Source organism: Canis lupus, assembly GCF_048164855.1.
Source record: "Canis lupus baileyi chromosome 15 unlocalized genomic scaffold, mCanLup2.hap1 SUPER_15_unloc_1, whole genome shotgun sequence".
NCBI classification, from domain to species: Eukaryota; Metazoa; Chordata; class Mammalia; order Carnivora; family Canidae; genus Canis; species Canis lupus.
The window spans coordinates 263,836-277,909 of NW_027326420.1; the positions used below are offsets into that span (position 1 = coordinate 263,836).

At 43.8% G+C, this 14,074-nt stretch overlaps 1 protein-coding gene across 1 annotated transcript in view; it reads left to right on the forward strand.

Annotated features, from left to right (window-relative positions):
• Nucleotides 1-14,074, forward strand: part of LOC140629483 (transcription intermediary factor 1-alpha-like) — a 116,153-nt gene that overhangs the window by 3,660 nt on the left and 98,419 nt on the right. Inside the window, exon 2 of the mRNA XM_072818988.1 lies at nucleotides 3,170-3,561. Within this exon, the coding sequence (XP_072675089.1) occupies nucleotides 3,170-3,561 (392 nt within the window). The remainder of the gene's footprint in view (nucleotides 1-3,169; nucleotides 3,562-14,074) is intronic.

Genomic DNA, 14,074 nt, shown 5'->3' on the forward strand with positions numbered 1-14,074 from the left:
CCCATACAGATTCCACCAGTAACAGGCCCTAATACCTATCACCCCATTGGGACACAGCCTCTTACCCCTCCCCTTAAAAAGCTCGCCTGTGGGCAGCCCCGGTGGCTCAGCAGTTTAGCGCTGCCTTCCACCAGGCGTGATCCTGGAGACCCAGGGGGTGATCCTGGAGACAGGGGTGGGGGTGTGGGGGTGTGTGTGATCCTGGAGACCCCGGGTATGATCTTGGAGACCCAGGGGGTGATCTTGGAGGCCCAGGGGTGGGGTGGGGTGGGGTCGGTGATCCTGGAGACCCCGGGCGTGATCCTGAAGACCGGGGATGGAGTCCCATGTCGCGCTCTGTGCGTGGAGCCTGCTTCTCCCTCTGCCTGTGTCTTTGCGCCTCTCTCTCTCATGAATAAATAAATAAAATCTTAAAAAAAAAAAAAAAAAAAGCTCGCAGGTACTCCCTTTGGGGGCGACTTCCCAGGCTGCAGGGCCTTGCCTGAGAGCGCATCCCATTAAAAGCTTGCCTCCGGGGATCCCTGGGTGGCGCAGCGGTTTGGCGCCTGCCTTTGGCCTAGGGCGCGATCCTGGAGACCCGGGATCAAATCCCACATCGGGCTCCCGGTGCATGGAGCCTGCTTCTCCCTCTGCCTGTGTCTCTGCCTCTCTCTCTCTCTCTCTGTGACTATCATAAATAAATAAAAATTAAAAAAAAAAATAAAAGCTTGCCTCCGCCCACCTTTGCTGGGCCTCTGTTTCATTTCACTACCAACCAGATCAAACCTGACCAAAAAACACGTAACACGTGTGTACCTTCTACCAGGAAGCATGTGCACCTTGCGAGGGGGGTGGGGGGTGGGATGAAGGTGGGGGCGGGGTGGGGGATGAAAAAAGTCATTGAAGGAATTACTTGGACATCCATAAGGCCTGACAATTCATTCGTTTCTCCAACTGCTGTCCTATTTATGCAATAAAGAAAACTTTCTGACAATCTTAACCTATTAGTCTCTCGGAGACAGGACTATCTCTCCTCGTTTAAAAAGTAAATCGCCGACTTTAAAAATCGATTTCGCCTTTTTTTTTTTTCCACTGGGGGTGGTGGTGGAATTCTTTAAACACTTCCAAGGCGCAAGAGAACATCCGTCCTTCCGCATCAGGTTCCATCATTCATGAGAGCAAGGAGCGAACTCAGGTGGCAAGCCCACGCAATCTCCCATGCACACGTTTCTCCACCTATAAAATTCCTCGCTTGCTCGCTCTTCACAGTCTCCATCCACTTGGTCATCCTTTGACCCTCCGCCATATTCACCCCACCTGCGGGGACCCCGATCCTCAGCAGGAAAACGAGACTTCTGCAAGCAAGTTACTTAATTTTTTTTTGTAACAGCTTTATTGAGATATAATTCACATATCATATAATTCAGTATATAGTTCAATGACTTTTGGCATATTCACGGAGTTATGCATCCATCGCCATAATCAATTTTACAAATTTTCATCACCCTAAACAGAAATCCTGTATCCTGTAGTCATTACCTGACAATCTCCCATTGCCCATTCCCAGCCCTAAGCAATGACTAATCTAGTTTCTGGACATTTCATATAAATGGAATCACACAATATGTGGGCTTCTTTCACTTAGCATATGTTCTCAGGGTTCATCTATGTTGAGGTTTGCATCACCATTTCATCCTTTTTTATGGCTGAGTAATATTACATTGTATAGACAAGCCATATCTTGTTTATGCACTCATCAGTTCATGGACATTGGGATTATTTCCATTTATTTTAGTTATTATGAATAATGCTGCTATGAATATTTGTTTTTTTAAATAAATTTATTTTTTATTGGTGTTCAATTTGCCAACATATAGAATAACACCCAGTGCTCATCCCGTCAAGTGCCCCCCTCGGTGTCCGTCACCCCGTCACCCCCACCCCCCCGACCTCGTCCCCTTCCACCACCCCTAGTTTGTTTCCCAGAGTAAGGAGTCTTCATGTTCTGTCTCCCTTTCTGATATTTCCCACACATTTCTTCTCCCTTCCCTTCTATTCCCTTTCACTATTATTTATATTCCCCAAATGAATGAGAACATATAATGTTTGTCCTTCTCCGAATGACTTACTTCACTCAGCATCATACCCTCCAGTTCCATCCACGTCGAAGCAAATGGTGGGTATTTGTCGTTCCTAATGGCTGAGGAATGTTCCATTGTATACATAAACCACATCTTCTTTATCCATTCATCTTTCGATGGACACCGAGGCTCCTTCCACAGTTTGCTATCGTGGACATTGCTGCTAGAAACATCGGGGTGCAGGTGTCCCAGCGTTTCATTGCATCTGTATCTTTGGGGTCAATCCCCAGCAGTGCAATTGCTGGGTCGTAGGGCAGTCTATTATTAACTCTTTGAGGAACCTCCACACAGTTTTCCAGAGTGGCTGCACCAGTTCACATTCCCACCAACAGTGTGAGAGGGTTCCCTTTTCTGCGCATCCTCTCCAACATTTGTGGTTTCCTGCCTTGTTAATGTTCCCCATTCTCACTGGTGTGAGGTGGTATCTCATCGTGGTTTTGATTTGTATTTCCCTGATGGCAAGTGATGCAGAGCATTTTCTCATGTGCATGTTGGCCATGTCTATGTCTTCCTCTGTGAGATTTCTGTTCATGTCTTTTGCCCATTTCATGATTGGATTGTTTGTTTCTTTGGGTTGAGTTTAAGAATTTCTTTATAGATCTTGGAAACTAGCCCTTTATCTGATAGGTCATTTGCAAACATCTTCTCCCATTCTGTAGGTTGTCTTTGAGTTTTGTTGACTGTATCCTTCGCTGTGCAAAAGCTTCTTATCTTGATGAAGTCCCAATAGTTCATTTTTGCTCTTGTTTCTTTTGCCTTCGTGGATGTATCTTGCAAGAACTTACTGTGGCCGAGTTCAAAAAGGGTGTTGCCCGTGTTCTCTAGGATTTTGATACAAGTTACTTAATTAGCCGCGCTGCGCGCCCGGCGGCGGAGCTCCGCCCCCCGTGGGCGGGGCTAACGCAGGCGGACCCAATTAGTCCGTCCGTCATTAACAAACGATCCCTTGACCTTCCTAGAGGAGCGCCACGCACAGCAAGGCCCAATCAGAGGCCGCGGCTGGGGCGGGGGCGGGGGCGGGGCTGGGCAAGCGCCTTCGCACCTCCCAGCCTCTCGCCGCGGCCGGCGGAGCCTCGCGGGCTTGGGCAGGCCCCGCCCCCTGGCCAGGCGCGGCGGCGATTGGGCGGCGCGCTCCTCGCCGGGGCCTCAGCTGCGGGGAGAGGGCGGGCGGGGGCGGGGGCGGGGCCTGAGGCTGAGGTGGGCCGGCGCTGGCGGGGTGGGCGGGGGCCGGAGAGAGCGGCGGGGACGCGAGGGCGGGCTGGGGCGCAGCCTTCCCGGGGCGAGCAACGTCCAGAGCCGGGGCCCGAGCTGCTGCCCTGCCTGCCCGCGCCCCGGCGCTACCTCATGCTGCCCGCGCCCGTGCTGGGCTCGGCCGAGACCCCGCCGCCCGTCCCCGCCCCCGGCTCGCCGGTCAGCGGCTCTTCGCCGTTCGCCACCCAAGGTGAGAGGCGGCCGAGGTGGGCGCGCGGGGGGGAGGGGAGCCCGGGGCGCCCGGGGAGCCCGAGGAGCCTGAGGAGCGGCCCCCCTCCGGGGCAGGAGGCGGGCGCCCGGGTGCGGCGCGACCCGCTGTCACGTCGCCGCCGCCGGGGGTGCGCGGCGGGGGAGGGGCGAGGAGGAGGGTCCGCGTCGGCGGCGGCGGCGGCGGCCGCGCGCCCCGCGAGCCACTTCCCCGGGCGCCGAGGGCTTGGCGGCGGCGGCTCCGCGTTCTCCTCCGGGGCTGGAGGAGCGCGCCCCGCACTCTGGAAACCTGGGCTGGAGCGGGCTGCGCCGCGTCGCTCGGCTGCTTGGCCCGCTGCGTCCGGCTCACTGCTCTGCCCTCTGCCTCCCCCGGAGCTTTGTCCCGGTCGGTGCGGCCCTCATCACCCGGTTCGGACCCACGTCATTTGAGCCGGGGGTGGTGGGCGGTGGGTGAAGACGAAGCGACGGGGACTTTTCTTCGGGGAGACGCGTGGCAGATCCGGATGCTGTTTTCTGTCCTGCACGTATGTTTCGGCTTCTTTGACGCGTCTCCCCGATTTCTCTCCCTTCTGCCGGGACGGAGGGACCCAGAGAGACGGTATGTGGTTGTGTGTGTGTGTGTGTGTGTGTGTGTTTGCATTGGAAGGTTTTCTTTCGCAACGGTAAAGGGTAAAGAGAAATAGAAGGGAGTGATTTTTTTTTGGGGGGGGGGGGGCGGGCGGCCCGCAGGGTTTTCTTGTATTTTGTAGACGACAGCTGGGTAATGAGGACGTTGCTGTTCTCTTTGGTGGTGCATTTGTTACTGGGTAATGAGACTTTCGACAGGTCGTTCCCATTGCGAGCGTTAACAGGTTTGAGACCTTTAAAAAGTGAGTCAGAGTAAGCGCAGTAAGCATCCTAGGAGAATGAGGATTGTAAATTGCGACTTTGCGGATTCGGGAGCACCTACCTCCTTTTCAAAAATAGAGAGTAATTAGAAAGGGAATGATTCGTTTTTTTTTTTTTTTTGAATGATTCGTTTTTGATGTATACTTTCAGAGGGTCTGGTTGATTAAGTTTGAGATAAAATGCTAATTAAGTAATTGAGCCTATGTTAAGGGGTATATGAAATCGGTGCTATAGACAGACAGTAGTGTTAGACTCTGCATTTGATTCTGTGTTTGGAACAGTATCTGGCCTAGGGAGCCAGTTTTCCAGCGGTCTCTCAGTTTCTGCAGGTCGTGCCAGGGAGGTACTGTGACTGCCCTTTGTTTCTGTTTTTGAAAGATGTTTGTATAAGGATCAGCCTTGGAAGATAGAGATAGTGTCTTCCACCAGAGCAAAGAGCAGGCATGCGTGTGGTCCAGTGTGATGTCCACTGGAGTTAAAGACAGGCATGCTTAGTACCCACGATACAAGATTGGGGTGCTCTAAGCTTAGGTTTCCTCTGGTGTAACACAATCCATTGCCTGTGCAGGTGTCAGCTGGCCCTTTGACCTTGCCTGGTGGGAACTGGGGTTCCGGGAAGGAGAGCAAAAATGTCGATGCTTCGGTTTATGTTAGCTTTGGCCTACGTTATTATTGTGAGTAGCTAATAAAGGTCCCTGGTCTCTCACCCATGAGTCTGCCTTCTACCATGGTAAGCTAGCTTGCAAATAGGCTGAAGTCTCCGATCTTTCACTCTTGTTTTCTCTCATGTGGCCCACCTGTTGGAAATTCAGTACAGGTGAAACAAATCTTAGTTCTTAATGTTTAGACACAGTCTGAGGTCTCTTTTATTTGAATTTTAATGGGTTAAATAGGCTAGTAGCCAATCGGGATCTGAATTTTGCCTAATTCTAGAATTAAGGTTTATCGTGTGCCTGGCCATGACATGGGGAATAAAAGCTCCGAAACTAAACTCTGAGACAGGTTTTAAGTTCCAGATTTCTCAAAATGTTCTATGCGATTCTAGTCTAAATATGTTTTATCTTGGTGTTTGTATTACCAGCAAGAATTCAAGAAAGCATATAAATTGGAAGGTAATGGTTTTGTTTTTATGCTGAGAAAGACAGAGTCTCTAACAAATGATTCTTTAAATACACTGTTAAAAAGAGGGTCATTTTCTATAAATTAAAAATACTACCTATCCTGTATCTTATTAACTTGAATATGTTCTTCCTTCCTCTCTCTCCTTGTGAACTTACTCCAATACTAGCTGAGATAAAACTTTAGCCAGCACATTTCATAAATAAATAGGGTTCATTTCATCATCTCTGTTCTTCATTCTCCTAATGAACTTGTGGGTACAGTCCTCATGGATCAAACTATATAATACCTACAGGAGCTAAGCTAGTTATATGAGTTGGAGAACTATGAGTTGGAGGTTAGGAGTGAAAGGGAGGCAGGCAGCAAACTCAGCTCTTGCAGATTGTCATGTAAGAGAAGAGAGGGCCAGTATTTTTTTGTTTGTTTGTTTTAAAGATTTTATTTACTTATTCATGAGAGAAACAGAGAGGCAGAGACACAGGCAGAGGGAGAAGCAGGCTCCCTGCAGGGAGCCAGATGTGGGACTCTATCCCAGGACCTGGATCATGACCTGAGCCAAAGGCAGATGCTCCATCGCTGAGCCACCCAGGTGCCCTCAGAGGGCCAGTATTGAAGGATATATATTTTATATATATATATCCTTCTATATATATATACTCTTCAATATATATATTTCTATATATTGAATATCCTATATATTGAAGGATGTATATATATATATACAAATATATACTATACTATATATATATAGTATTTCTTTTAATGAGAAGTCTGAAGCCCAGATTTTTGTGTGAGCTTTCTCTAGTATTAGATAATGGCAAGTAAATTAAAACACACACACACACACACACACGCACACAGGCCCATTCTTCTTTAGGCCAAACAAAACAAGTTTTGTTGAGGCCACAATCATGTTGCAGTTATACTCGTCCCTTTTAGATAGTGGTTTTCAAATTTTAGCTCTACTAGAGGCACTGGTATACTTATTAGACTTTTAGGGGTATCTGGATGGCTCATTTGGTTAAGTGTTGTCTACCTTCCGCTCAGGTCGTTATCTCACAATCCTGGGATCCTAGGATCGGAGCCCCAAAGGCAGGCTCCCTGCTGAGCAGGGAACCTACTTTTCCTCTCCCTCTGCCTCTCCTCCCTGCTCATTCTCTCTCTCAAATAAAGAAATAAAATCTTTAAAAAAAAAAATTAGATTTCTAGGCCTAGCCCTCCAGAGAGCCCAACTTGGCATAGTTTTAGAATTCTAGAGTATAATATTAAATTCTAGTGTTTCATTAGCTCAAGCCATGTTATATTCCAAAACAAAATTGATCATAGGAGGATTCCTTAGGAAATTAAGACCAAAATTCAGGGTATAGAATAATAGTTTTCAGCATTATCAAACCTGATATTTCTATAAATCATTTTTGGTGTTCTCTGTTACCCTAATTGGAATTCATAGAAAATAAATCTTCTGAAATGTTTTATGCAAAAGAAATAAAGCTAATTTATAATGAAAAAGAATGTATTATAATTTATAAATGCTCAGATACAATTACAGTAACTACCAAGACCCCATTGAGAACATGGGTCAAAACTGTCCTTTGATAAGGCTGCCTGCCAGTTGGAAGGAATGAGGATGAGTGACCACATGCTAAAGTTGGATGAGCTACCTCAGGTATGACTGCCATTTTCTTAGTGTGCAGTTATATCCAGGAAAGAGGAAGGACATAGAAAACAGATTTTCTTTAGGTACATTATAGGTACCTGAAGTCAGAAAACAAACTGGTCTTAGAGAAATGGTACAACATTGTACAATATTTTGTAGTGTATTCAGCAAAAGAGTAGCAAACTCTAAAGAGTTTTTAAAAGAGTATTGAGCATACCCTTGAAAAGGGTCACATTATTTATCCAGGGAAGAGTAAAAAATAAGAACCCATGAATTTTTTTTAGACTTCTTTACTAACTGGCAGTCTGTAAGATGTAACTGTCGATTTTGGGGTTTGATTGCTTTGGGTTCTTGGTGAGAAGTGTAAATCACCTTGTGAGTACAAGATACAATGTCAAAGAATTAATAGTATTTAAGATTGATCCATATTGTTTACCAGTTTTATATAAAACAGTTCTATATACAATATTCACCTTGTTAATGGAAATCATACTGTTGTTTTCAATTTGTGGCTATTAGGAATAAAACCGTTATAAATATTTGTAGACAAGTGTTTATGGGGATCCCTGGGTGGCGCAGCGGTTTGGCGCCTGCCTTTGGCCCAGGGCACGATCCTGGAGACCCGGGATCGAATCCCACATCAGGCTCCCGGTGCATGGAGCCTGCTTCTCCCTCTGCCTGTGTCTCTGCCTCTCTCTCTCTCTCTGTGACTATCATAAATAAATTTAAAAAAAAAAAAAAAAAGGGCCAAGTGTTTATGTAGTATGTTATTTCCTTGGGTAAATACTAAAAATGGGAATTTCTTCTTTGTGTCATAAATGTATATTTATACGGGTTGTACTGTTTTGCATTCCCTCCAGCGATGTATGAGAGTTCCAGTTGGTTCATAATCTTTGCCAGTTTGGGTGTCGTTAGTCTTTCATTTTAGTCATTCTGGGATGTGCAAAGGGGAGTCTCATGGTTTTAATTTTCATTTCCCCGATGAATAACGATGAGAGTCTTTTCTTGTGCTTATTAGCTATTGTAGCTTTTTGGTATAATTTCAGTTTGTCTTTTGCAGATTTTTAAAGTTAAGTAATTGGTTACATTATTGATAAGTAAATATTCTTTATATACGTTCTATATCCTGGTCCTTTGTTAGATACAGTTTTATACATATTTAACTCCTATAGCTTGCCCGTTCATTTTTTCTTTCTTTCTTTCTTTGCCCGTTCATTTTCTTAATGGTGTCTTTTGAAGAGCTGAAGTTTTATTTTTTATTTATTTTATTTTATTTTATTTATGATAGTCACACAGAGAGAGAGAGAGAGAGAGAGGCAGAGACACGGGCAGAGGGAGAAGCAGGCTCCATGCACCGGGAGCCCGACGTGGGATTCGATCCCGGGTCTCCAGCATCGCCTCCTGGGCCAAAGGCAGGCGCCAAACCGCTGTGCCACCCAGGGATCCCAGAGCTGAAGTTTTAAATTTTGATTGCCTGATTTTATCCATTTTTTCTTTTGTACTTAGTAGTTTTTGCGATTTTTTTTTTTAAGATTTGTTTAATTTATTCATTCATGAGAGAGAGAGAGAGAGAGAGAGAGAGAGAGAGGGGAAGGCAGAGACACAGGCAGAGGAAGAAGCAGGCTCCATGCAGGTAGCCAGACGTGGGACTTGATCCTGAACCCCCAGGATCACGCCCCGGGCCAAAGGCAGGCGCTGAACCGCTGAGCTACCCAGGGATCCTCCTGTGTGTGTGTGTGTGTGTGTGTGTGTGTGTGTTTGTGTTTGTGTGTTTAAATATTTTATTTATTTATTCATGAGAGACACAGAGAGAGGCAGAGACACAGGCAGAGGGAGAAGTGGGCTCCATGCAGGGAGCCCGATGTGGGACTCGACCCCGGGACTCCAGGATCACACCCTGGGCGGAAGGCAGGCGCTACACCGCTGAGCCACCCAGGTGTCCCAGATCTCTAGATTTTTGTCTGATTTTTCTTAGAGATCTCACCAAGTTAAACTATCAACCTACTTGCATGAGCCCTACATTTCTTCCTAAAACCTTGACCCCTTTTTCAAATTTACTCTTGCATTTTCAAGTACATAGTAGACCAGTAGCCTCCAAAATGGGATATATGTGTCCCACATTACGAGGTAACATAATTTATTGAGTTGAGGGGAAAACATTAGAATTTAAGTTAAAGTACTTTGATAAGTAGATTGTCATTAATAAGCATGTCAAATGGCTGCAGTTCACATATTGTATACAAAGCATTCTAAGAGTGGGGGAATTGAGGCTGCTGTAAGTCTAAAAGTTACTTTATCTGATTTAGGAATATGTGTTCACTTGTCACCTGTAGTACCAAGGATTACATGCCTTAGGAAGTGGAATGCATATTAATCCCCATTTGCCCTCTTAAATTAAGTAGTTCCTTGTGCTGCACAACCTGTCAAACTGTACACAGCTGCAAGGGAAGTAATAGGATTTCTATACTGCAGACCCTATTGTGACACTCCCCTCTCCAATCCACCCCTAGCTTGCTCGTGCTTACACATACATACGTATTGTAATACAATTTACATGTTCTTGGATGAGTTGGCTTATGGGTTGTAGACTCTGATTTTAACTAAAATGACTGAAAAATTGAAGATCATGGTAGGCCATTATCAGGACCCGGACATAAAGCCCTGGGATCTCAGTTCCTAGGGAATTCCCATATGGAAGCCACTCATGAAAGCGCCTCAGTTTCAGCAGCCTGGAGAGTCCCTTAGTTATAGGTTGTAGGGTATGTGTAATAATTATAAAAAGTGATCCTTAACTCCAATTAATAGCATAGAGAGTTGTATTTAAGTCTGTCATCAAGGTTGGATGCTAATAGCTCAGCTCCTCCCAAGTTTAGGAAAATATGGAAAGCTCCTCAGGGCTCTTCATATCTGATGACTTCTTTAGTGTTATGTAGAGGGATAGATACTTGTCATTTCCTGGCACCTGAATATGCAGTCAGTGGTAGATTAGCCAGCAAGATCTCTATTCTATGGAAAGCTGTAATTGTTGCTGTTCCATTGTTTATTTTATCAGGTATATGGAGTTGATGGACTCTCGATTTTCCAACCAGCCCTAAATTGTTTGAATCTTTGAAGTCTCATATTTTTTTTTAGCTATGATAAAGATAATACTAATTTGTAAGCTAACAGCATTAGAGTGGGACTCAATCCGGGGACTCCAGGATCACGCCCTGGGCCGAAGGTGGCGCTAAGCCGCTGAGCCACCCCGGCTGCCGTACAATAAATTTAAAAGTGGGACTCCTGGGTGGCTCAGCGGTTTAGCGCCACCTTTGGCCCAAGGAGCTGTACTGGAGACTCGGGATCCAGTCCCATGTCAGGCCTTCCTGCATGGAGCCTGCTTCTCCATCTGCCTTTGTCTCTGCCTCTCTCTCTCTCTCTCTCTCTCTCTCTCTGTTGGTCTCTCACGAATAAATAAAATCTTAAAAAAAAACCAATAAATTTAAAAGAAAAATGTCATATATACTAATTGGGATTTATAACTACTGGAAGATCTTTATTTTATCTTCCTTATGAATGAATAGTCTTTCTGGGATCTCTTGACCGTCTGTATTCAACATTAAGGATAACCAGGAGAAGAGCCTATAGCACATGACTTTAGTATCTGCCTTTTGTACTGGTGCATGTTGATTTATGTTTCTTCTGTTCCTCATCTCCTAGACTTGACTTGTGTGTCACATGCCTTAACTTGCTTTTACTAACCTCAGCTCATTTCCCCACCCATCTTTTGGTATTAAGGCTTCCATTCCGTTTCTCTGACCCTTCCTTTTTGGTGTCCTGTTGTCCTCCCTCTGTTTCTTTCTCTTCTACTCTAGAGATTAGAGTGAGGAGATCACCTAGGACAAGGCCTTAGGTATTCGGATATGTTATGGGTGTGTAGGATGGAAACCTAGAAAGGACACTGAGAAGAGGTAGGAGAAATTCAGGAAAATGTAGTGTCAGGGAAGCCAAGCAAAGAAAGTATTAACAAAGTGGTGGTTCACAGTGTCGCATTCATGCAAGTTCAAATAAGAGAGGCCAAAAACATTTTAGTGTTAGAAACATGACAGTCGTGCAAAGCATATTTTGATGGAGAAGTAGTAGGGGAAACTCTGTTGGGGTTATACAATGGGTAGAAGTAAAGAGATGTGGATAGTTAAGACAACTCTAGAGAAATTTAAAGGAATTATGCAGTAGTTGGAGAGAGAAATGGAGTTATTGTTTATTGCCTTTTTGTAAACGGGAAAGGCTTAAGCATGTTTGCTATATGAAAGAAGAGTTCAATCAAACGAGCTATCAAATATACCAAAGAAGGGATTTGTGAGGTGTTCTGAGAAAGCAGGATTGATTGATCCAAGGCATAGATGGAAAGATTGGTGACTTTGAATAGAAGGAGAGACATTTTGTTACGAACAGGAGAGAAGGTAAGAGTAGGTATACATACACACACAGAGGGTTTGTCTACATGTGTGCAAACTGGATTGCATTTCCCAGTAAAATGTAGTATGACTGCAGATCTTGTTGAGGCCCACTTGCTACTGGAGATCGTACATTTATAGTGATACCTGTCTGCCTTACAGTGCCACTCAGCACTCTCTGAAAAAAAAAGTATTTTAGGGAGTGCGCTATTCAAAATGTGGTCCAGAAACTTCTAATAGGGTCTGAAATGAGATCGTTTGCCACAGGAAAGTATGAGGGAGCAGGGACAGCGTGGTTCCTGAGATTCTTAGAAATATTCAGGAAGCGAACAGAGCCCCACACTGAAAAGAAACTGCTGCAAATAAAAGTTGATGAGAGTAGGAACTTAAGGGTAAAGAGGAGAAAAGACACAGATACATGTGGGAGGGGGCACTGGAGGAGGCAGATCTCAGAAAGTATTAGGGAAGTGGTCACACTTAAGTACCTTAGGTTTGAATACTTTGTGGTAACAATATAAGAGGAAACCTTTGAACTCTGAATCTAGGAAAGCTATCTCAGTCTGTTTACAAATCTTACATAGGAAACTTAAAAGTATAGGGAAAGCCATCCAACTTTAATAAGGTTTATAGAAGGTGTTGTAATTTTATGTCATTGGAAGATAGTGTAAGAAAAAGGACAGTAGTCCTCTGAATAACAGATCTAAAGAAGTGAAGATAGCAGTATACTTTGTCTTCAAGCACAGATATAATTTCTACAAAATAAGCTGGAAAAATAAAACAGTATGTTATGAAAAAACAAAATAAACTGAATTAGAAAAGTTTGTAAATGAGCTCCTATGTTATAGGAGATCATGAAAAACTGACAAGACTTGAGGAATGAATGAGAAATATTTCAGAAATGAAGATAAACCAGAAAGTTCTTGAATGAGCAGACACTCTAGAAAGTACCACAAAAGAAAGAAATGATGGAAAAAGACAAGTGAAAACAAATCAAGTAAAGAGCTGAAAGAAATTCATAAAGTGACAAGAAGATCTTATATGCATGTGCACATAAGTATATGGACATTAATAAAAGTGCCTGGACTGACAAAAGAAACAGGAAAAAAACAAAAACAAGAAAATGCTGTTAAAAGATGAACATCTATATTACAAGGGTTCATCATGTGCTTAGGAAAATTGAAACAACAGCCACCACTGAAATGTGTTCTAGGGCTTTTAAAGAAAAAAAAATACTTTGGGCACCTACACAAAAAGACTACATCACTTAGGTGGAAAGAATGCCAGATTATCATTAGACTCTCCAGCATTAGTACTTAAATCTGAAGACTGGAGTAAAGATTTTTAAGATTTTTCATAGAAAAAAAATGTGAATAGAGGCACACATCCAGCCAACTGATGTTTAAGCATAAAGACCACATATAAGAACTTTAAAAGTATTGTTCCTATGAGCCCTTCCTAAGGATACTAGATTTTGTTGCATTTTATTTCTCACTTTGGTATGCTTGGTGATATATATATATATATATTTTTTACTTATTTGGGAGGAGTGTAGACATGACCCTTAGCCCCAAACATATTCTCTTTTTTAAAAGGTTATTTATTTATTTTTTAGCTTTACTGAGATAAGATGAACATACAGTAAGCTGCACATATTTAAATGTACTGTTTGATGAGTTTTGATATATGCAAGGATAATCCCCTATAACTGCAGTATAATTAAATTAAGGGAATTTGACATTAGTACAGTGCTATTATCTAATTACATGATCTATATTTCAAATTTTGTCAGTTGTCACAATAATGTCCTTCACAGCAGCTTTTTCACCCCCTTTGATGGTGGGGGAAATCCAGGACACAGATTGCCAGCACGTACTATGGAATAGATTTGTGGACAAGTTCCAGAGGGTGAATTTCCAGCAAATCCCACTGGTACAGCACCAAAGTGTGAGTGATGGCTGTTACCTTTTCTAACAAGGTCTGACTATTGAGCTCTGAAGGGAAAATTCTTCCTTGGGTACTCTGTCCTAGCCTTAGCAGTAGTGGCTATTTTGTATCATATTTATCACATCTGCTGCTGTTATATTCTTGAGCACTGTCTCAACTTCTTACTGGCCACTCCTAGTTATCCCAGTTCCTTGAGGTAGTTAATAATTATTTCTGTCAAATGTTGTTTTTTCAGACTTAATGTTTGATTTCTCTCCTTAGTCATCATTTTTGGCAAAAGTAATGCGTCCCCTTCAGTGCTTTACATTAGGAAACCGTGATGTCCTCTTGTCCCATTGCTGTTGTTTGGCTTTCATCACTAGTTTGAACTGCCAGATTTCTCCACTTTTCCCCCTTTGTAATTAATAACTTCCTGTGAGATACTTTGGGTCTCTGTCAGTGTTCTGTTCCCAAAA